The sequence below is a fragment of the Macrosteles quadrilineatus genome, unplaced genomic scaffold (genome assembly GCF_028750875.1).
Source record: "Macrosteles quadrilineatus isolate MER2022 unplaced genomic scaffold, UCM_ALF_1.0 Scaffold_1__1_contigs__length_201487025, whole genome shotgun sequence".
In the NCBI taxonomy this organism is placed as follows: domain Eukaryota; kingdom Metazoa; phylum Arthropoda; class Insecta; order Hemiptera; family Cicadellidae; genus Macrosteles; species Macrosteles quadrilineatus.
Window position 1 is genome coordinate 81,070,738 of NW_026542594.1, and position 25,800 is coordinate 81,096,537.

Below are 25,800 nucleotides of genomic sequence, written 5' to 3' on the forward strand. Positions count from 1 at the left end.
AATTTTTAATTTACAATTTTTTAAATTTTCTCCGTTACTAATAATCGAACAAAAATACTTTTATATACTAAATTATTTGTTTTTTTAAGCTCTTTAAAAAGGTCTAAAGATAAATTAGGAAATTTTGTGTTTTGAGGGTCAAAAGTGAGAAAAACCAATTTTTACCCCATAAAACCCCCCGTAAAGCCCCGTTCCCATGGTCCGATCGTGCTGGTTCGCAAACTCATTCAAGTTTATCCCGCTTTACACCTTTAAACCAAATTTCATCAAAATCGGACAAAAATTATTCAAGTTATCGTGTTCACGGACGTATATATATATATATATATATATATATATATATACATTATAAAAATTTGAACGAATGGTGTTTTTGGCCTCTGGGGACATCAAAATGAAAAAGGAAATCGGTCCCGAGTCTAGGTCTTACCGTACCACCTACGGTAATAGCTACTTCCCTATAGGGAAATTCGCTAAAACAAGAACAGCTTATTGAAAAAAGATAAGATACGGTATTTACAAAAGATTTTGATTATATCTAACTGTTGTGTAGATCGTGAGTATTTCCATAATCTTTGAGTCGCCTGTAATGCTTCGCAATTGCTCGAATTCGAGCAACAGGTACACTAGTCAAAAGAAATTCTAAAGTCTCCATTTGGAGGCCTATACAAAGATAAAATACAAGTGCCATTGACCATTACTGCAGTTAATTCAATATTTTGCTCTGAACAGCTTTCACTTAAATCAACTTCTTTAAAATGAATGGACGATCTTATAAATATGCCAGCACCCCCGTTTTTGAAAATTTACTACAAAATATTCCTGCATTTACAAACCCATATGGAGTGAACAAAGAAATTTGTGATTCGATTAACCAGTGCTCACTGACACAAACAACATCAATTCGCAATCTAGACATAGGACAAGAAGGATTTGTATCGATCTTTTTTATTTGGCGTTTTCGGGTTTCTTGGTTTGGTTGTTAAAGGTGGAGATGGTAAAAGGCCTAATTGAGTTTGCAGTTTTATGTGCCGTTTTTGAAGGTTTTTTTTGTGAAAGTCAGTAACAAATTCTCTTTTGATTAGGTAATCGATGATAACCTAAATAATAAATTAAAGCCCTTCGTTCCCACCACCACCTCTGGCTTAAGTATGGGACTTATTTGCGAGGCCAATTCCCTGTAAAAAATCTTTATTCTTAAGCTTTGGCCACTTTCAATCCTTGTCCAGACACACTTGTGTCCAAAACCCTAACAGCATGGCTCCCTTCCCCCTACCGCCCAGAGTGATGGGAACATTGGGATTCAATCTAACCCTTCCTCTCCCCTTCATGAGAAAGTTTTCACTCCTTTTCATTCTTTGTTTTTGTTTTTTTTTTTCAGTTTAAATTCCTGTATGTATCCCTGGTTCTTCCTATTTCCCTAGCTACTTTCCTAACATCTCAATTGTTTCCTTGTCTCTTGTCAAGTTTTGTTTTCTCATCTCTAGACCTTCCTTATCCAAGTCTTCTTTCTGTTCTCCCCTATTTGCCTCCTGAAGTGGACAATTAAACTATACTCTATTTTTCCACAGCTGCATACTTCCTCTTCCACTAAGTGAAATCCACAGAGCATAGAATAAATATAAAGTCGCCACTCCTATACCTACAGCTATAAGAGTAGTGAAGCCGATTTCCGCCATCTTGGTAAGAATGGTAAGAGAGTCGGGCTTGGAACTTTGAAAAAACGGCGTCATTACCACTGTGTTATTCTATGCTACTTTATGAATTAGATGAAGCTACCGCTCCGAGGATACATATAGAACTATCCCCCCTTCAATATTGACCTAGGACTCTGCCAGTTTGACAATCTATTGACCAATGAAATCTTCTATTTTTCTGTAGAAGCTGTCGAAGAGGTGTTGTTTTTGTAGATAGGTCTGGGATGAACCGAGCCTAGTAAGTAACCATTCCAAGAAATTTCCGGACCTCATCAATATTCCTTGGTTGAGGCATATTACAAACAGCTCTAATCTTTTCTGGACTTTTTGAAATTTGATTGTACTTAACCACATGACCAAGATAGTCAATCTGTTCGCAAAAGAATTTGCATTTGTCTTTGTTTAGATGCAAGTCGTTTGCATGTAGACGGAATAGACACAACCGTAAATTATTGTAGCATTCATCTTTTGTTGTACCGTGCACGATTATGTCGTCAAAATAAACTTCAGTCTTTGGTAACCTGTTTAGAATTTGGCTTAGAATGCGATTGAATTCGGCAGGCGCGGTCTTGATTCCGAAACTAAGTCTGTGCATCAAGTATGTACCACGGTGTGTAGTAATAGTTTGAATTTTGCTGCTTGGGGCATCAACTGGAATGTGCAAATAAGCCTTGTAAATATCAAGCTTGCAAAAATATTTAGAGTCTCGCAAACAGTGTAAAACATCTGGAATGTGTTTGATCGGGAAATTAGATGAAACAAGACGATCATTTACGCCTGTTTTGTAATCGACGCATAACCTCACTGTGTAATGTAATGTGTAGTGTAATGTGTAATGTGTGTAATGAAGTGCCGCGAGATAGGATATATGTATGCGTAGAATACTCCCATTCGTTACAGCATGGTTTAGTCAAGGAATTAAAGAAAAATGGTATAGAGTTAACTTTTAGGACAAACAATAAGACTTTAAACAAACTTAATATTACAAGAAAGGCTATAGATAAGGGTGACAGGTCAGGGGTATACAAAATTAAATGTGCTAGTTGTCCTAGTGTTTATGTAGGAAAAACATTCAAAACATATAAAGACATATAAAGAGACATATAAACATATAAAGAGCATCATCTGAACCCGAAAAATGACAAACAAAAATCAACTTTTGCTCAACACCTGATAGATGAAAATCACGACTTAAATAACCTTGACACTGGCTTGGAAATCCTTTACACCTGTACAAAAGGCAGCAAATTAGATACCCTGGAAGAATTTGAGATCTACAAAGCCCACATAAAAAATGACAATAGTGAACTAATTTTAAACGATAAATTACAATTCAAATCACACTTCATCTTCAATAGTATTTTAAATCAGTGGAGAGAACCAAGACCAAAGGGGCAAAGTACAGCTGATAACACTGCAACCGACACGACAATGCAAGGATGACTCCAGTCAGCTACTTGCTCGAGTGCGGGAATGTACTATCCTCAAAACCTTTTTTAAAACCCCGTTTTGACAAATATGTGTGTGTTTCGTGTAAATATGTTTTTGTGTTTTAACGACGCCTTTTGGCTGAACAGTCCAAGGATGGCACAGTGATGCTGAAACGGCCGTAACAAGTTGATAACAAATCAGGAGCTGGCTGACAAAGGTAAAATTTCAATTTATAAATAGAACCAACCTTTTTTGTACAAGACAGTTTAGTGGGAAGCTTGAAGATGAACTGGTTGGAACACTTAATTTTGTTTGTATTATAAAAGGATGATTGACACTTTCTCTTTGAACCAGTGAAAGGGTAGATTTTAATCAGGCTGTAAAGTTACTCTTAAGACGTTTGTTGTGGAATAGGTAAATCAAAAGCTTAATAATATGATGTTTCTTATACAAATCAAATATTGACGGGAATGATTATTCACTGGTACACTCAACACTATACAATAGTACTGTATAACTAAGATTAAAAAGATAGAGTAGCCTATATAAGTCAAGGGAGACAAATGTTGGAATATTAATAGTAAATTTATCACTAAGCGCAATGCAAGAAATATAAAGCAATTGAACATTACGAGATGGTAAAAATTGAATCAAAGCACTTACTAGAGTTTGCATTTTCTGCATACCAAGAATTTGAGCTCAAGTTGAGAGTGAAAGGTTGTGCCGAGACACTGAGGCTCCTAAAGGAGTTCATCAAAACAAGAGCAAGGGTGGCTATCAACATGATGATACTGCAACAAGGACACAACTGACATTGGACAAAACAACACAAACTACTGTCAACAAATGGCAAGGAAACTAAGCTATATTCTGAGGTTATCACTAAGCCCACACTCAGGATATACTCATATGAATATCATCAATGAGTATACTTTTATCGAATACTTGCATAAATTAAAAATACTTACCGATACCTTTACACTTATGGACTACATTTCTCTTAAAATTATAACAATTTAAAAATCACAGTAATTTAACACAGAGTGTGCTAAGCAACGCAATGCAAACTCACAATCTTTGGTTTCATCGCTGCTAGTATCTATTATTCTAATTCCGTAAGGAATTTCTTGTGCACAGCAAAACTCTTTTATTTATGAACCGATTTTGATGATTAAGGTGTCAAATTAAAGGGAATTTTCTGTAGAAGTCATGGAATAATTTTTGTCACGCTCAGTTCAATGTGCTTTGCTCCATTGGACTTTAAAGTTGTCATGTATTTTAAATATACAAGTCCAAATTTGTTAAGATTACCTAACATATGATTCATTTCTTAAAAGAAAACATCTGTCTTCATAAAAATAGCCCGTTTCCCTTCTGTCATTTTAATATTTACTTTTTCTGTTTACCTATCAGTTTACTTTCAAATACAATGATAACTTATGAGATGGGATAGTTTATTTATGCAGTTTCATTCATAGGGAGTAAAAACCAGTCTATTTCATTATGTGATTGTATTTTATTTTCAGATAATGGAGTGTTTAACGTTTTCATAGATATTTGTATGTGTTGTGTTTTCCAATTTTTAATTTTGATTATCATAAAATTCTACCTAGAAGAAACAATCCCGTGTTTGCGATTTGGCAACGTATTAACAACAGAGATGGTATGATAATAAATTGTGAAAAGTTACCTATGCCTATGCTGGTTTTTGAAGTTCAAAGAAATGTTATGCGACCGCTTGGTTTTTTTTAAATATTGCACAGACAGATGCTGTCACAAAACAAACTATTTTGACTTAGAAGATCTTAGCGTACAGTACAAAACAGATTTAAATTGCCAATAAAATTAAATGAGTCAGTCTCAGTCTCCGGAATAAAATCCAATAGTAACGAGGCTAAATATTTGTAAAATAATATTATAGGATGAAGCTTCTATCTTCTATACTATTATATAAAAATCTAATGGTGTCTGTCTGTATGTGTGTTACTAATAGGTGCAACATTTACTAAACCAACTGGGCTTAAATTTTACAAAAATATAGCTACCATACCAAGGACCATTATAGTACTATTCACATTTCGATACTGACCATAGGCTTTGCCCCTTTGGCTTTAAAAGCTCTGAGGTGAACATTTTAAAAGTAAATATTGATAGGTCTCCATGGCTGCGATGAGAACGATGAGAACACTAACAACGTTTGTTTACATTTGCTTTGACATTTAAATGTAAACAATAAGAACTGCTAAACTGCATATATCACAATTTCAGATAGCTGATACAAAGAAATTAAATATAATATTTTCCATAACTATGAGGTAGGTTTATTTTAATCTAACCTTTTATCACGGATTATTTATTCTAAAACTATGTCAATGATAATATAGAAAAAAACTGATTCTAAAACCGTTGCTGTATCAACTCCGGCTCTGCTTTGGATTTTTTAAAGTGTCTTAAGTTATGAAAATAATGTTATTGATATGTTTTCATGGAAACAGTATGAAAATTACAATGTATAGATGTTTTGTATGAATTTGGAGGCTACTTTAAATAAATCCTAACTACTTGTTAGATTAACTTAACATAACTTGCACATCACATTGTTTTTTATATGTTTATTTAGGTAAATGTTATTGTGTTTTGCTAAACCTATGCTTTAATTTAACTAAAGAATATCATCAATAACTAAATTGTACGTCGTTGATTTTTGTTTTCTAAAATCTGTTGTATATGTGTAACTATATTTAATTATCAAATGGTAGGTAATACAAAATACTCTTATTTTATCTTAACATAGCTTTCAGTTCACATTTACTTTATTTGATACTTTTATTATTTGTGTTTTGCCACACCACTGATTAAATTAAACCAAGGAAAATACCATAAAACTAAGCAGTACACAGTGTTCTTTTGTTTCTAAAATTAATTAAATATCTGTGTAACTACATCATATACTTCCACGGATCTCAGTAATCCTATCCATGTCTTCCCGTCCGTCTATACATTTCCTGTCCCACGGTGGTGTAACGTTCAGCTGCCGATGCATCAATCGTGGAGAGAGACAGAAGACAATCTGCAAGCTGTGTACTTTTTAATTTAAAATGCCAATAATAAATTAAAAGATATGTTATTAAGGGAGATGAAGGTAAATCATGTATGTCAAAGTTTTGGTCAGTTCTTCTCATATCAGCCTACACAAGATTTAAAATTAATCAAAACCAAAATGGTGGTATCCACTACTTACCAGATTTAAAAGTCATAACTTAAAACGTTTCTATTAAGGCTATAAAAGTTGAATTTTGTTTCTAAAAGCGTTGTCGGGTGTGTAACTATTATATGCAACAGATGTAAAGATTAAAATGTTTCTATTTTGTGTCCTCTTCCCGTTGCAAAGCACGGGTAGAACAGCTAGTGTCCAATAAGTATGCTTTATCTTCTGCAGAATGATTACTGCGAGATATCGCCAGAAGAGAAGGCCAAGCAAAACCTTTTGGTGGAAAGGTTTTGGAGGTAATTTCCGGCAATGAGCTATCATAGTCTCTGGTGCGAGTCGCTGTGAAATGGTAGAATATTCAATAATTATATCACCTTTATGGTCAATGTTTAAAAATGTTTCACTTGCTAAAAACATGAGAGCAAATCCAAGGGAATCAATATTTGCTGAATATATCTTTTACGAATAAGGAATGGCCAAGAGAGCTACCCTAGTCCAACCTTGGGTTAGTCGGCGGTGCGGAGAGGTGAACTTCTACCTCACCCAATTTCTGACGGGTAACGGCTTTTTCCGGTCGTACTTGTTCAGGATGGGCAAAGCCGTGTCACCCGATTGCATATACTGCCCAGGCATTCCCGATGACGTGGAACACACTTTCTTCCACTGCCAGCATTGGGAAAGGCCCCACCTGGAGGCTCAACAGTTCGTAGGACTGCTGTCGGTGGACACGGTCATACCGATGATGATGGAGGGTGAGGACAATTGGACCTGTGTGTCACTTTACATCCAGGGTGTTCTCTGCGCCAAGAAGCTCGACCTTGACCGGGATGCGGTGTACGTCATAAAAAAAAAAAATAATAATGCCAGAAATGGTGCGAGCCCTGTGGGCTTAGGTCAGATGATGGCCTGACTTGACAAACAAATCTAGGTCTGTGTCCAACAGAGCAGAGGGGTTTTTTTAGTGAGTAGTCTGATAAATTCAGGAGTCTCACACTACAGGCTGGCTACCTGTGTGCGTAAAAGCATTTTCCCTCCTCACCCTTAATAAAAAAAAGAGAACTACCCTAATGGTCTTTGTGAGACATTGATAAGTCTTCCACCACAATGTATTGCGAATAAAGATATCATTGACAAAATCTTCAGTGAAAGATTCAGTTGCTATAATAATATAATATGACTAGCTGACCCGGCGAACTTCGTATCGCCTAAGTTATAGGTTTCCCCTAAGACAGAGCGATGGAAAGAAAGTACCGTTGCGTTTAATTTTCAAGATGATCTCGTTCGCATCGCTCAATCACGTCCTGGTTGAAGTTCGTTCGCTACGCTCACTCACCTTTGGGTTGGAGCTTGTTCGCTACGCTCACTCACCTTTAGGTTGGAGCTCGTTCGCTGCGCTCACTTGCCTTCAGGTTAGCTCGTTCGCTGCGCTCACTTGCCTTCTAGGTTCGCTCGTTCGCTACGCTCACTCGCCTCCAGGTTGAAGTTCGTCGCTACGCTCACTCACCTTTTGGTTGCAAATTAGCTGTTGTCATAAATGTAAAAGAAATAATGGTGCTGCACCCTGTTGGTAATCCTTGTAACTTTAATGCTATTGAACATCATAGAACAGAACCAACTTGTTTAATTGAAACAGCTGTTAAGATTCATTAATTCCATTTCTCATAAGGTTAACATGGGAAACTCCAGAGCCACTGGGGCGGAGCCCTTTTAAGAATTTCGATTCGGGAAATAGTTTACGTCCGATTCGCATACCTACAGAATTTACACACCAAATTTCATAAGGATCGGTGAAGTCGTTCTGGAGGAGTTTGCAGACAAACACTGTGACACGAAAATTTTATATATTAGATAATATTATTATAGCATAATATAATATAATGCTATAATATATGCATAAAATAATGCTATATATATATATATGATTCAGTTGCTAGTTTAAATAATTATAAAATTGACATACTTTATGGGTTTGATGCACTGGACACTTCACTAAATAATTTTTAATATGCCTTTAAAGGCAACAGGCCATGTAGTCCAGGAGCTGAGGGGGTTTGAGCATGCATGAAAGTAGTACGCAATGTTATTGCTGATTATTGTAATATGGACTGTGGTGATCAAAATTACGTATGTCGCCTATTTCAAAAGTGGTCGATAAGGTGGGGGGGAGGGGGCAAACATGGCGGTTTGCGCTATGCGTTAAAACGCTGATAGTTCGAAAACGGTAAAAGATAGAACATCGGTTAAAACGTCGTTGGAATTCTAAACATGTGGACAACAATAATGGTTATTGGGTCCGAGGTCGTATCTCTATAAATAAACAAGTTATTGTATAAAATATGTAAAAATGGACTTTTCGTGTAGTTTTTTAACCGAAAGTAGAATTAATTTGTGAGTGTCGCAAAGAAGTAATATCAAATATCTTTGCTGATAGTTGTAATATGGACTGTGGTGATAAAAAATACGCATGTCGCCTACTTTTCAGGTGGTCGAGAACTTGGGGGGAGGGGGGCAAAGATGGCGGAACGCGCTATGCATCGAGACGACTGTAGTTCGAGAACGGTACGAGATAGGACATCGGTTAAAACGTAGTTTTAATCCAAAAAATATTACCAATAGAAAAGGTCATTGGGTAAAAAGTTGTATCTTAACTACTGTAATAAAAAAGTTATATCAATAATAAGTTTAACAAAATCTACATCGTACAACTATTTTTTTCGAAAATCATATGGATTGTCGATAAATAATAGTGTAATTCCTTAATTACTCGGCTATATATTAACTAGATGCATTTTCTTTTAAGAAAAAAAAATATTATTACGAATACATTTGGTTTAAAATGTAAAACACGGTCTCCAAACTACATATAATACTTGGGGTTTCGCCGCAATCAAATGCATAATACAGACTACCACTACAAATCCAATTTTAATTATTATAAAGTTGTAGGTTATTATAATATGATTATGTAACAGATTATTATTCAGTTATGCCAGTTATTCAGTTCTTATTAACAGTTGTGCCGACTGCCGATATCAGCAGCACTGCGCAGCAATTATGACTCAACCTATCGGACGAACCCCAAGGCGTTCGTAGGACCGTGTTTTACATTTTAAACCAAATGTATTCGTAATAATATATTTTTTTCTTATAAGAAAATTCATCTAGTTAATATATAGCCGAGTAATTAAGGAATTACACTATTATTTATCGACAATCCATATGATTTCCGAAAAAAAATAGCTGTACGATGTAGATTTTGTTAAACTTATTATTGTTATAACTTTTTTATTAGTTAAGATACAACTTTTTACCCAATGACCTTTTCTATTGGTAATATTTTTTGGATTAAAACTACGTTTTAACCGATGTCCTATCTCGTACCGTTCTCGAACTACAGTCGTCTCGATGCATAGCGCGTTCCGCCATCTTTGCCCCCCTCCCCCCAAGTTCTCGACCACCTGAAAAGTAGGCGACATGCGTATTTTTTATCACCACAGTCCATATTACAACTATCAGCAAAGATATTTGATATTACTTCTTTGCGACACTCACAAATTAATTCTACTTTCGGTTAAAAAACTACACGAAAAGTCCATTTTTACATATTTTATACAATAACTTGTTTATTTATAGAGATACGACCTCGGACCCAATAACCATTATTGTTGTCCACATGTTTAGAATTCCAACGACGTTTTAACCGATGTTCTATCTTTTACCGTTTTCGAACTATCAGCGTTTTAACGCATAGCGCAAACCGCCATGTTTGCCCCCTCCCCCCCACCTTATCGACCACTTTTGAAATAGGCGACATACGTAATTTTGATCACCACAGTCCATATTACAATAATCAGCAATAACATTGCGTACTACTTTCATGCATGCTCAAACCCCCTCAGCTCCTGGACTACATGGCCTGTTGCCTTTAAAGGCATATTAAAAATTATTTAGTGAAGTGTCCAGTGCATCAAACCCATAAAGTATGTCAATTTTATAATTATTTAAACTAGCAACTGAATCATATATATATATATATAGCATTATATTATGCATATATTATAGCATTATATTATATTATGCTATAATAATATTATCTAATATATAAAATTTTCGTGTCACAGTGTTTGTCTGCAAACTCCTCCAGAACGACTTCACCGATCCTTATGAAATTTGGTGTGTAAATTCTGTAGGTATGCGAATCGGACGTAAACTATTTCCCGAATCGAAATTCTTAAAAGGGCTCCGCCCCAGTGGCTCTGGAGTTTCCCATGTTAACCTTATGAGAAATGGAATTAATGAATCTTAACAGCTGTTTCAATTAAACAAGTTGGTTCTGTTCTATGATGTTCAATAGCATTAAAGTTACAAGGATTACCAACAGGGTGCAGCACCATTATTTCTTTTACATTTATGACAACAGCTAATTTGCAACCAAAAGGTGAGTGAGCGTAGCGACGAACTTCAACCTGGAGGCGAGTGAGCGTAGCGAACGAGCGAACCTAGAAGGCAAGTGAGCGCAGCGAACGAGCTAACCTGAAGGCAAGTGAGCGCAGCGAACGAGCTCCAACCTAAAGGTGAGTGAGCGTAGCGAACAAGCTCCAACCCAAAGGTGAGTGAGCGTAGCGAACGAACTTCAACCAGGACGTGATTGAGCGATGCGAACGAGATCATCTTGAAAATTAAACGCAACGGTACTTTCTTTCCATCGCTCTGTCTCAGGGGAAACCTATAACTTAGGCGATACGAAGTTCGCCGGGTCAGCTAGTCATATTATATTATTATAGCAACTGAATCTTTCACTGAAGATTTTGTCAATGATATCTTTATTCGCAATACATTGTGGTGGAAGACTTATCAATGTCTCACAAAGACCATTAGGGTAGTTCTCTTTTTTTTATTAAGGGTGAGGAGGGAAAATGCTTTTACGCACACAGGTAGCCAGCCTGTAGTGTGAGACTCCTGAATTTATCAGACTACTCACTAAAAAAACCCCTCTGCTCTGTTGGACACAGACCTAGATTTGTTTGTCAAGTCAGGCCATCATCTGACCTAAGCCCACAGGGCTCGCACCATTTCTGGCATTATTATTTTTTTTTTTATGACGTACACCGCATCCCGGTCAAGGTCGAGCTTCTTGGCGCAGAGAACACCCTGGATGTAAAGTGACACACAGGTCCAATTGTCCTCACCCTCCATCATCATCGGTATGACCGTGTCCACCGACAGCAGTCCTACGAACTGTTGAGCCTCCAGGTGGGGCCTTTCCCAATGCTGGCAGTGGAAGAAAGTGTGTTCCACGTCATCGGGAATGCCTGGGCAGTATATGCAATCGGGTGACACGGCTTTGCCCATCCTGAACAAGTACGACCGGAAAAAGCCGTTACCCGTCAGAAATTGGGTGAGGTAGAAGTTCACCTCTCCGCACCGCCGACTAACCCAAGGTTGGACTAGGGTAGCTCTCTTGGCCATTCCTTATTCGTAAAAGATATATTCAGCAAATATTGATTCCCTTGGATTTGCTCTCATGTTTTTAGCAAGTGAAACATTTTTAAACATTGACCATAAAGGTGATATAATTATTGAATATTCTACCATTTCACAGCGACTCGCACCAGAGACTATGATAGCTCATTGCCGGAAATTACCTCCAAAACCTTTCCACCAAAAGGTTTTGCTTGGCCTTCTCTTCTGGCGATATCTCGCAGTAATCATTCTGCAGAAGATAAAGCATACTTATTGGACACTAGCTGTTCTACCCGTGCTTTGCAACGGGAAGAGGACACAAAATAGAAACATTTTAATCTTTACATCTGTTGCATATAATAGTTACACACCCGACAACGCTTTTAGAAACAAAATTCAACTTTTATAGCCTTAATAGAAACGTTTTAAGTTATGACTTTTAAATCTGGTAAGTAGTGGATACCACCATTTTGGTTTTGATTAATTTTAAATCTTGTGTAGGCTGATATGAGAAGAACTGACCAAAACTTTGACATACATGATTTACCTTCATCTCCCTTAATAACATATCTTTTAATTTATTATTGGCATTTTAAATTAAAAAGTACACAGCTTGCAGATTGTCTTCTGTCTCTCTCCACGATTGATGCATCGGCAGCTGAACGTTACACCACCGTGGGACAGGAAATGTATAGACGGACGGGAAGACATGGATAGGATTACTGAGATCCGTGGAAGTATATGATGTAGTTACACAGATATTTAATTAATTTTAGAAACAAAAGAACACTGTGTACTGCTTAGTTTTATGGTATTTTCCTTGGTTTAATTTAATCAGTGGTGTGGCAAAACACAAATAATAAAAGTATCAAATAAAGTAAATGTGAACTGAAAGCTATGTTAAGATAAAATAAGAGTATTTTGTATTACCTACCATTTGATAATTAAATATAGTTACACATATACAACAGATTTTAGAAAACAAAAATCAACGACGTACAATTTAGTTATTGATGATATTCTTTAGTTAAATTAAAGCATAGGTTTAGCAAAACACAATAACATTTACCTAAATAAACATATAAAAAACAATGTGATGTGCAAGTTATGTTAAGTTAATCTAACAAGTAGTTAGGATTTATTTAAAGTAGCCTCCAAATTCATACAAAACATCTATACATTGTAATTTTCATACTGTTTCCATGAAAACATATCAATAACATTATTTTCATAACTTAAGACACTTTAAAAAATCCAAAGCAGAGCCGGAGTTGATACAGCAACGGTTTTAGAATCAGTTTTTTTCTATATTATCATTGACATAGTTTTAGAATAAATAATCCGTGATAAAAGGTTAGATTAAAATAAACCTACCTCATAGTTATGGAAAATATTATATTTAATTTCTTTGTATCAGCTATCTGAAATTGTGATATATGCAGTTTAGCAGTTCTTATTGTTTACATTTAAATGTCAAAGCAAATGTAAACAAACGTTGTTAGTGTTCTCATCGTTCTCATCGCAGCCATGGAGACCTATCAATATTTACTTTTAAAATGTTCACCTCAGAGCTTTTAAAGCCAAAGGGGCAAAGCCTACGGTCAGTATCGAAATGTGAATAGTACTATAATGGTCCTTGGTATGGTAGCTATATTTTTGTAAAATTTAAGCCCAGTTGGTTTAGTAAATGTTGCACCTATTAGTAACACACATACAGACAGACACCATTAGATTTTTATATAATAGTATAGAAGATAGAAGCTTCATCCTATAATATTATTTTACAAATATTTAGCCTCGTTACTATTGGATTTTATTCCGGAGACTGAGACTGACTCATTTAATTTTATTGGCAATTTAAATCTGTTTTGTACTGTACGCTAAGATCTCCTAAGTCAAAATAGTTTGTTTTGTGACAGCATCTGTCTGTGCAATATTTAAAAAAAACCAAGCGGTCGCATAACATTTCTTTGAACTTCAAAAACCAGCATAGGCATAGGTAACTTTTCACAATTTATTATCATACCATCTCTGTTGTTAATACGTTGCCAAATCGCAAACACGGGATTGTTTCTTCTAGGTAGAATTTTATGATAATCAAAATTAAAAATTGGAAAACACAACACATACAAATATCTATGAAAACGTTAAACACTCCATTATCTGAAAATAAAATACAATCACATAATGAAATAGACTGGTTTTTACTCACTATGAATGAAACTGCATAAATAAACTATCCCATCTCATAAGTTATCATTGTATTTGATAGGTAAACAGAAAAAGTAAATATTAAAATGACAGAAGAGAAACGGGCTATTTTTATGAAGACAGATGTTTTCTTTTAAGAAATGAATCATATGTTAGGTACAAATTTGGACTTGTATATTTAAAATACATGACAACTTTAAAGTCCAATGCCCTACTTTCAACATGGGGCATTGTACGTACCGCGCTTTTGATTAACTAAAAATAATGGTGAAAAAACAACGAAACCAAGGTCTTCTGGTTAAAGACGTTATTAGAGTGTTTGCGGAAAAAAATTGTATGGAAAGAGTTTCACCTTTAACATGTCAAAAGTAAGATGTAAATGTTAACTGTTCTGTCAGGCAGTATTGGGTACTCTGTTAAAACCTTTATTAAAACAGTAGCCTATTGAGTATTGACTATTGATTTATTATGTAGTGACAAGATAAAATTGTATTTAAATTATTAAAATGACATTTAAATGTAGTTCATATTTTTAACTGGAAACAACTAGTTTATGGGTATTTTGCAACAGATCTTATAAATCAATAAAAGATAAGTACTATAAGTAAGCTTAGGTAACACAACTTGATTTAGAGATTTTGTATGGATTTAACCAACAACTAAGATATAGTAGTGAAACCGAATCTCCAACCAGGAATGAGTGATAGTTGGAGAGTTTTACCAAATTACACCGATCAGTGTTGGCCTTAAAGTTATTTATAATTATTTGGGCCTTTATAAAAAATATATTAATCGTCGATTTTATCTAAGTTTGTTTTGTTTTTATTTTAGGTATCATCCAAACCCAAATAGGGGAATAAGCTATTACTATCTAGGTCTCATGGTAAGACCTGGGACCGGGACCGATTTACTTTTTCGTTTTGAGATCCCCAGAGGCCAAAAACACATTTTTTTTAAATTCATAAATTAATACGTGTCTGTTAGCACTATAAATTGAGCAAAAATGATCCGATTTTGATTATATTTGGTACAAACGTGTAAACCCACGTTAATCATGAGACCTTACCATGAGACCTACAGTATAATAGCTTATCCCAAGTGAAAGTCGCAAAAAACTCAACATTAACCTATAGTGATGATTTAAAACAAAAATTAATTGTAATGATTTTCTAATTTATAATTGTCAAGAATATAAAAGTAGCCGACCTACTAAGGGCTCTATTCCTCTATTATTCTGGTTTAACCACAAAGTATAGGCTAATGCATGTCTCGGGAATCAATTTTTAGTGTGGGAATTACTTAACATTTGGAAAAAATTTGCTCCTTTCATTTACTACATTACAGGTACATGAACAGTACCTATTTTTTTTTTCTTTGGATATTGCAAAAACACCTTACAGCACTACTAAAGAATTTTAGAATTGTTCAGCTAACAAGAAATTTAACTGCATAAAAATAGACGGAATATATTATATATATGTTCCAAATTATTATTCTTTTCTATTATGTTGTATATTTTATACTGACATAATAAATCTAATTCACCTAAAGGGGAGTGGGAACGGTCTATAGGCGGGGACACACTTGTCATACACTCTTCCGATCCTACTACGATCAGATTTGCGGGATTCCAGAAGGATCGGTGCGGGATCGGAGGGGGTGAACACACATGTCATACACGATTCCGACCCATCTCCGATTTCCTCCACCGGTCAATCAACAGTTGCCAGTCTGATTTGTAAGCTACGTGCGGAAGGTGGTAAACATGTTCAAAAACTTTGGACAACGGGATTCAGCCATGATGGTGGTTTGTCTAGATGAAGAGGAAGAAAGTCAGACATCTCTGAAGGGCAGTGGAAAACGAAGAATTTGGGTTCATTCTGTATGGAAAGAAAGTTAGGTGGTTTACTTAAGTGCCATCTTATATATTAAGCACATTGGGTTTTCTCTCTTGAGTTCGATTGGCTCTTCTACCCGTCCGATTTTCATGATCGAGGTCTCAAATTGAAGGTATGCACGCACAGATTTCACATCAAGCATCGGCATATATTTATCTTAAACCATTATTCTTAAATCTTAAGAATAAAGGTGATTTTTAAGAAACAACCCATCCTGCATCCGACAAACGAATAGACTGCAGTGTCGGTGCGTGATCGGAGCCAAAATCGGAGTAGGATCGGAGTATGACGTGACGCGTGTCGGAGAGGTGTAAACAACCGCGTTCAAAGTTAAGTACCATTCCCCTCTCCGACAGTCGTACCACAGTATGATCGGAGTCGGATCGGAAGGGTGTATGACAAGTGTGTCCCCGACTTATCTCGCCAATGTTAAATTTGCCATCTCTTTAGGTAGGGCCTACACTTATATTCAAAAGGTGTAGAGCTAAGGCTTTAAGAATTGTAGGCTATAATTATCAGCCTTTTATGAGTCAACAGACCCAATTTTTAGAAATTTCAATTACGTATTGTTACCTTAAGTTTTTTTTTGTAAGACACCAAAAGTATAAAAATTTCACAAGATATAATTATTTTTACAAAAATAGCAACGTGACAGTAATAAAAATGGGTCTAAATATTACTTAAGTTATAGTACAACGATGATGTATAGGCTAACAAATTCAAGTCTCTAAGTCAATTAGTTCTAGACACAAGAACCTTTGTTATAAAAAAAGTTGAACTTGTGAAGGAAAACTTGGTACAGCCCTGTAGCACCTACCCACAGAGCAAAGAATAAAAATAAAATAAAATAAATGAAATAAAATCTTTATTCTCTGTTCTGTGCACCTACTGCAAGCAATATGCCTATCTATCATAAAAAAATATGAATGTCTATATTGAGGATTATAATGCTGCCACTTTATCCACTTCCTGCATGCGCCTTCTGTTACTTCTAGCTACCCTAGCCTACTTCATGATACTGTTAAGTCAGGGGCCCCGTGCAACAATAGCTGGCACTGTCAAAGGGTTGTTTGTGACCACGCTATAATGTTGGGATTCTCCGAGCGCACCAGTGACAGAAAAAAGACTCAGTCATGTCAATGGACTACATCAATAGGGTCTTTGACATCCACCCAGATCATTCTATGCCATTTTGTAAATAGCTTTGTCTCAAGGTACATTAAAGCATTAAAAGAAGGACGACTCAACAAGATTTTGCATAGACTACCGCCTTCTCAACGATGTCACCAAGGAAGACAGCTACCCTCTCCCCTGGATTGATGACACACTCGACACTCTGGGAGGATGTAGAATATTCTCAACTTTAGATCTCAGAAGTGGCTACTGGCAGACCGGGCTTGCTCCTGAGGACCAGGAGAAGACAGCGTTCTCTATGGGACAGGACTTTGGCAATTCACTGTGCTGCCTTTTGGACTTTGCAATGCTCCTGCTACTTTTGAAAGGCTTATGGAGAACGTCCTCAGGGGATTGTCATGGGAGACATGCCTGGTTTACTTGGATGACATTATCCTCCAAGGCAAACCCTTCAAAGACCACCTGAAGAACCTGGAGAATGTCTTCATGCAACTGCGAATGGCTAATCTGAAGTTGAACCCCAAGAAGTGCAACTTATTCCGCAAACAGGTCAATTACCTCGGCCATGTTGTATCAGACAAAGGAGTGTCTGTGGACCCGGAGAAGATCAGAGCTATCACCGATTGGCCAATACCTCAGGATTAGCACCAGGTTAGAAGCTTCCTTGGGCTGTGCGCTTACTACAGGAAATTTATTAAAGGATTTGCTAATATTGCCAAACCACTAACCAAGTTGACCAAAGACAAGAGGACCTTTGTTTGGGATAACAACTGCGAGAAAGCTTTTGAAGAGCTGAAGACTAAATTATGCAGCGCACCCATATTGAGCTATCCACGATCAGACGTAAAGTTCATACTAGACACGGACGCCGGCAATACAGCTATTGGAGGAGAACTTTCTCAGCTTCAGGATGGAGAAGGACATGTGATCGGATACTTCAGTAAGGTCCTGTCAGCGCCTGATCGTGATTACTGTGTCACCAGGAGGGAGCTTCTCACAGTGTTTAAGTCCATAGAACACTTTCATAAGTATCCGTATGGAAGAAGGTTTCTCTTGAGAATGGACCATGCCGCACTGAGGTGGTTGCTAAGATTTAAGTCTCCTGAAGGACAGGTTGCAAGATGGTTAGAAAGGTTACAGGAGTATGACTTCGAATCAATCCATCGTGCGAGACCGAGCCACAGGAATGCAGATGCACTATCTAGAAGACCGTGCGGGGACAACTGTGGCACTGCACAGGTAAGGTGGAAGATGGACAATAAAGGAAGACGATCGTGGCAGGATATTGCTCCATTGTCTAAGAACGCCAAGACCTACTGGGCGCAGTGGAACTCGATTTTAATGAAAGAAGGAGTTTTGAAGCGAGTCGTCAAATCGGAGGAAGGGGGCACCGAAAACTCCAACTAATTATTCCAAGGAAGAGGGTTCCTGAAGTGCTAAGGGAAGTGCACGATGGAATTTCTGGAGGCCATCTAGGGGTACATCGTACACTGGTGATAGTAAGGGAGCGCTTCTACTGGGCTAATCAGAAAGATAACGTAATAGACTGGTGCAGAAGGTGTGTGACCTGCGCAGCTTCAATGGCCCTGTTATCAAACGAAAAGCCCCAATGAGGAAATACAACGTAGGTGCCCCGTTTGAGAGCAGTCGCCATTGACGTAACAGGACCGTTCCCCACAAGGGCGGTCCCAGGGGGGGGGTCAGGGGGGTCATGACCCCCCCAAAATATTTTTTATATATATAAACTATTATACCAGGGGAACTTGAATAATTTTTATTGCAAATCGTTCTGCCAAATTGAAATTCATTGTAGTCTTTACACTTGTGGCGAATGAAAGGACTAATTACAATCTCTAACCTAAAACTCATCGTTCGAGTCTGACTGTTTTTTTGTACGTTATGAAAAGTAGGGAAGATCAGCAGACGACGGACGCTTTCAGACATATACAGCAACGGCAGTGTCCGATGCTGACATTTGACGTTCGGCCGCATTCTTCTTCTTATTTATTTTTTCGGCATTTAATGTTATCATTCATTTTAACCTAGATGATTGAAAACTTGAATTGGGTTTGGGTATTGGATAAAGAAAAGAAGTTGTATCAATAGTCAAAGCTTGAAAGGTAGTTGAATATTAATTTATCTGAGTTGAGCGTTAGGAATTTGTAATTACAGTAATGTTCAATGATTACCGTAGCAAATTTCAAAACTTTCAATATTAAATAGTATTCATATTTAGAGCACCTGATATCATATTTAAGAATACCACAACACAATTGGCATGTTGCTGGCCACAAAACAACAACAAAATGGTAGTGTCTCAGACTTAGATGTGGAAGGGACAGATTTAATTCCCAGCACAACCACAAAATCGTTGCACAAAAACTTTATTCTCACGTTGATCCCTTGTAAAATGCCACTGGCACTGACGTAGAAAAAATGAGAACACTGAGAACCAATTCTCCAGGCGGTAGCAGTGACGGGACGCCGACGGCAACATTAGTTGGATAGTGTACTTTGTGTAGGTTAACTGTTGCTTACTGGGCAGATATAATGCAGTCGTTTTGGGTCCAAGTTCTTAAACACTTCTTAGATAAAATAAGTTCTCTGGTTCAAAATCTTGGTCTGATTTTGGACATTTTCCGTTTAGCATGCACATTGGCACCTTATTACCTTATTACCAAAGCTGCGTCGTTGACCAGCATAGCTGGATAAACTGTGTCAATTTTCTTTTTTTTTAGAAATATAAATATTAATTATTTACAACAAAATAAAACTTGTACCTACCTTTTAAGAAAATAAATTTGAAAGTTTCAAAAATAAAAATAAAAACTTGGCGGGTGACTACGGAGGTGATTGTGCACTCTACCATTTGTCCTCAAAATACTCTCTCACGGAGTAGTATGCTCCTTGAAGAAGCCTATCTTGCACAACCCTGGCAAACTTTTTTTTCTGGAAGACTGCTGATCTCTGGGGGGAGCTTGTTGAACAACATCCAAGAAAAGGCAGGAAAACGGCGCTGTGTTCCCGTGAGGCGGAATCTAGGGATGTCAATTTTGCTTCTGCTACGTGTATTATAGCTGTGAACATCTCCTCTGGTCTTTAGTAGCTCAACGTTCGACCTGACGTGTACAAGGGAGGAGAATATATACTGACCAATAACAGTATGCACCTTTAGCCTTCTAAAGATTGGCTTACAGTGTTCCAAAGGAGCGCTAGATGTTATGGCTCTCAAGGCAGATTTTTGTAGTCTGAGCACTTCATCACACCCTGAAGCATGGCCCCAGAGAAGTATGCCGTAAGTGATGTGACTATGAAACAGTCCGTGGTAGATGTTTATAAGAAAGGCATCACTTAAGCTACTCTTTAGCCTACGCAGCAGAGAGACAACTCTAGATAACTTTTTGCATGTTTCGTCAATTTGAGGTTGCCAACTTAGTTTCCTGTCTATGGCGAAGCCTAGAAGTTTATCTTGTTGGGGTTGGTGGTGTTGTGATACGGCCAAATCTTGACTTAAACTGCAGACAATCTGTTGTGTTTTATTGGCATTAACTTGAAATTTTTTGTTTCTAAACCATATCTCTGCCAAAGCGAGGTCAGCAGCTGCTGCATCTCTGATTCCGTCCAAGCTCGCTCCTCCCCTAATCAGTGTATCGTCTGCATAAAGGAGAGCTTCCTCCCCACCACTGAAATCGTTTATCATTAGGAGAAAGAGCAGAGGACCCAGAATTGATCCTTGGGGGACCTCATGTTCGACCAAAAGTTCACCAAAGGAAGCACCCCTAATCACAACAACCTGCTTCCTACCTCTCAAGTACGACTTGAAGGTTTCCAGTACGACACCAGTTGCTCCATAACATTCAAGCTTTCCTAAAAGGATGTCATGTGAGACAATGTCGAAAGCCTTACTCAGATCTAGGAGTGTCAGACTAATTGACTCTTGATTCTCAAACGCCTCAGATATCCTTTCAGCAACTCGAAGCAAGGCAGTTGAAGTCGAGTGGCCCCTCCTAAAACCATGCTGAGAATCCAAGAAGAGTTCATTCTGGTCCAGATGTTCAACCAGTTGATCGTACATGACCCTCTCAAAAACCTTAGATATCACAGGAAGAATAGCAGTTGAAAGCATGGTGGAAGGAAAATACATCCACCATGAGTTGAAAGGGTGTTTTCGTAAATCAATAATGCTTGAATGTGTTGTAATGTTGCGGTATTCCTTTGATATTAAAACCCCAAGTCTTAATAATGCAAAAACATGACATTATACAAGTTAATTTTTAGACATTTCTTTGACGTTTAAATAGCCTATACTGGGAAGCTTGAACACATTAAACTAGGCCCTCAAAATAGCTTCAAAACCACTTGTTTTAGCACGTTATTTCCAAATTCCAAATTGATTCCAAATCCCAGACCCCCCTCCTTTGCTGGGGGGTATTCCATACCCCCCAGGCCCCCCGGTGACCCCCCCCCCCATTTCAGCAAATGGGTCTAGAGGCCTATGCACTGCCTAACCAGGAAGCGGTAACAGTTGCAGATATAGGTTATTATAGTTGAAATTGCACCCAAAGAAACTCAGGTCTATAGATTTTATTCATTAGGCCTAAATAGATTTTAGTTTTTTATTTTTCAGCAAACCATTGACACCTATTGAGGATGATGGGAAACAAACAACTTGTAGGCTACACTGTTAAGTTAGGTTAAAAATAGGTATTGGTTTACTTTAGGGGCTTCTAACAAATTTGGAAAAAATGGTTTTATCTCATTAATTGGCCTATTTTGAACACTTTTACATTTGGCACTTTTGGGGCAAATGCCGATTTCACCCTGAAATTTGACAATTGCCAAAAAAGTGCTAAAGATCGGCGTTTTTTTTTTTTTTTTTTTTTACTTTTAATTTGTTTTATTTAGGTATATTATTACTTTAGGACATTTTTAACACTCTTCCCAAATATAATACAATCTAACCTAACCTAACATATTTAAATTCATTAGTCTTACAATAACCATTTTCAGTAGTCATTCAGTAGTCAGTTCAATAGTCATTTTCGGCATATTGCTAACCTAAGCATGGTTTAGGTCGGGTTGGGTTAGGCTAGGTTAAGTTAGGTTAGGCTGGGTCAGATTATATTATAGCCTATATTTAGTTTGGTAACTACACTCCTCTACCAAACTAAGGTAAACTGCCCAAATAACGTGACCTTAAGGACGGTTCTCTTGAATTTGCCTTATAGGCCTAACAAATAAAATTACGACTTTTGGAACAAATATTTCTTACCAATATAATGTGTGCAAGTTTCTCAAGAAAATGATGGTTTCAGGTTGTATTATGACCAAAAAATTTATTTTTTATGTCCTTTTTTTATTTACACTCAATTTTCCTTCTATTTCTTAATTCCGTGATTCACAGAAATAATTCCGTGATTTATCAGCCTAATTCCGTGATACAGCAATTTTGGAGCTTGAAGTTCCTAAAATGACCAGAAACTGCCTAATTTCATACAAAAATATATGAAAATATAACCTCAAACACTTTTGTACCAGCCCAGCAGATGTCAATAACAGAAAGAAACAGATAAAATTAGGATAGCGCTGGGTTCACAACGATATGGTAGGCATTCGGTTAAATATCGAGCTTGTTTTCTACCGGATGACAGACATCGACTTTTAGTATCGGCATCGGCTCTGGATCACCGCACCGGCTGTCTCATACTCTATACTCATATGGTGGAATAGTAAACTATTGCCTTGGTGCCTTTGCTGCAGCTGCTCCTATAGCTCCTATGTCTGTCGTCAAACGTCATAATGTGGCCTTGACGACGGAAGGCCACAATTTTATTCACAATATTACAGTGAGAGTGAATGCAAATAAATCTATCTATCTATCTATATATTAATAGGCAAGCATGTTTCTTTAAAACCTTTTTTCTCAGCTTGTGTGCATCGTGGGGTAAATCTACGCATACCGTTAGAAAGCTATTTTCCTGTAGGTGTGCAGAATCCCTTTATAAATTTAAATAGGCTCAAAGATAAGCACAAAAAATGAGTTTACAAATTTGAAAAAATTAACATGGATCTTATGCGTTGCCATGCTGGTGACGAAATAACAACGAAATATAAACAGAAAATCAAAACAAAATGGAAGAAACTCCAATCACATGTTTTATTTACAGTGTGGGGTGAAAATAGAGAAGTGAGTACATTACATATTTTTGGTCGAGTTTCGACCACTGGACGACCTCTCGTACTTATTTAATACGCAAGCAGGTTTTTTGTGACAATTACTCCTCCGAAACTACTGAACCGATTGACATGTTTTTGGTGTCATTGGAAAGAGGGTAACGTGAAGTTGTGCAGGAAACTTTCATTTTAGGGAAATAATGAGAGATTGAGGCCCTGGAGCCCTTTAAAGTTTCGTATTTCTCCATAAGGATAACATGGGAGATAATTTTTATTTATAGAAACATATGTTTGTTACTTGAAAATAGTCAAAGTCTACTACATAATAATTTCTGTGTATTATGACTCTTAATGTATACCTACTACATTTCAGTCAAGGATTGTGTACCTTAAAGTTTACCCATAATGGATCTTACTACTATATTTTAATGCTGGGAATAGTAAAATTTAGTTGAGAATAAGTTACCATGATTAAGAAATCTTTACTATAATAATTTATGTATTTAAATTACAAATCTTTGACATTATTAATTCATTCGAAACTAAACAGCTGATCGACAAATCAAACAAATCATCTACTTCATGTGAATAATGTTGTTATTACACAAACATAGTTTTTTTTAACCAATATATCTTTTTTTTTAACAAGTATTTATTTACAATCTATTCAATACTAGAATAATAAGTAAATTTTATAACCATCTTAACATGGGTTAGTTACACTCCATCAAGTGCACTAACATAAAAAAAAAACTTTTAAAAAGTTTAACTAAAAACGATTTGGAAGGTCTATTGGATTAACTCTTTTGAGCCTATATGTAGCTTCACTATTGTCGAGGAGGTTGACTGCCAGGAAATTTGGATGGGTTTCTAATTTTCTTTGGTATTTTTCACTTCGTTTCTTTATTTCTTCTTTAACATAGGGTAATTTTGTATCTTGATGAATTACTTTATTTGTGACAAACCAATGTGCTTGTAAAATTTTTCTCAATGTTTTCGATTGAAACCTTTGAACTATTTCTATGTTTGAGTTGGAAGTGGTTCCCCAGAGTTGGATACCGTAGGTCCAAATAGGTTTCAATATAATTTTGTATAAAAGTAATTTATTTTCAACAGATAATTTTGAATTTCGACCAATGAGCCAATTTAGTTTGTTTGTTTTTAAATTTAAATGAAGTCGTTTGTTCCAAATGTGTGAATGCCATGTAAGCCGTCTGTCGAGATGCATACCAAGGTACTTAACTTCGTTGGATTGTGGAAGCATGACATTATTCAATGTTACTGGGGGACAAGTTCTTGTAGACATAGTAAATGTAACTTGAACGGATTTTGTTTCATTTACTTTAATTTTCCAATTCTGTAGCCACTGAGACAAATCGTCTAATGCAGCCTGAAGGTTCGATGACGCCAGAATAGGATCCTGATTTGATGATAAAAAGCAGTGTCGTCTGCAAATGTTGCAACCGTAATACCCTGAGTACTTGGAAGGTCATAAGTGAACAAAATATACAAAATAGGTCCAAGAACACTGCCAATATATCTTGATTCTTTTTTGGCTGTGGGTGTATTTTGAGTTTGCAGTTGTGAAAGCACCAAGCCAAGTAACTTTTATCTAATTAATTGTCAGTATACCAAGGGGAAGAAGAGTGGGTCCTTGAGAAAAAACAAAGGTGGAGACACCCATCCAGAAAATCCAACTGAGTTTTTTTTAATATAGAGGTCAGTGGATTGCCAAGACACAGATTAGACTAATAAAAGGGGGCAGTGGTTTTATTGATAAGGAATATTAATATATCAAAAAGTGCCTCATTAATGGCACAAGGCTTCATGTGATCAGAATGGTTAACAGCTTAATAGAATGTAAAGTCACTCTTAACTGGAACAAGTGAGTGGGGACATATTTTGATTTTGATGATAAAAATTAACCGTCTGAAACAAACTTACCTTTTAAAATGGAAAGATGCTAATTTCTGTTACCTTTGGCATTTGCAGCGCTGTTCTTACCCAGACCAATTTCAGTCATGAGAAACTATATTATATGTTGTTTTAAGTAAGGACATCTTTTAATAGGATACGCATATTCGTTACGGAAAACTCTGACCAGGGTAATCTTCCTGAAGGTAACTTTAAGGCTAAAATTGTAGTATTCATGGAAGTGCTTTTGTGATAAAAATATTGTTTTTTTAGTGTTTATTTTTAAAAGTGTGTTTTCTTCAAGCAGCATTTTTATGACCCTCAAAATATGCTACATAGGCCTATTGGTTTGATATGATAAAATGTTTTGTTAAATGTGTTTTAAAAATCTTTAAAAAATAACTACCCTACAACCTTGCTCGCTGCCTATAACATACTTGAACTTGAACACTTATTAACTTACTAAATATAGGCTAATACACATACAGCTAGAAAATGGCTGGACTGCTTCCCTTCCAAGGCTTCATTATTACTGTATTTAATTTTTGACGTCGAGTCAGTATATAATACGATGAATGATGTTTTCTAAATCCATATATGTTATTTTGCGGGGCATTGAGCCGCACATGTTCACTAGTAGTACAACATAATATCTGAACCTGGCATA

General features: G+C 36.5%; 1 protein-coding gene across 5 annotated transcripts in view; it reads right to left on the reverse strand.

Moving 5' to 3' along the window:
* LOC128983669 (beta-mannosidase) overlaps positions 1–22,637 on the reverse strand; it is a 254,706-nt gene extending 232,069 nt beyond the window's left edge. For 3 of the 5 annotated variants that reach the window (XM_054403053.1, XM_054403052.1, XM_054403051.1), the window contains exons 1-2: positions 22,318–22,617; positions 3,792–3,919 (exon numbers count right to left, since the gene is read on the reverse strand). In XM_054403053.1, coding sequence (XP_054259028.1) covers positions 3,792–3,912 — 121 coding nt within the window. In that variant the 5' untranslated portion in view covers positions 3,913–3,919; positions 22,318–22,617. Of the gene's footprint in view, positions 1–3,791; positions 3,920–22,317 lie in introns of all 5 variants that reach the window. The other 2 variants (XM_054403054.1, XM_054403056.1) reach the window with 2 other exon arrangements.
* Between the last annotated feature and the right edge of the window lie 3,163 nt (positions 22,638–25,800).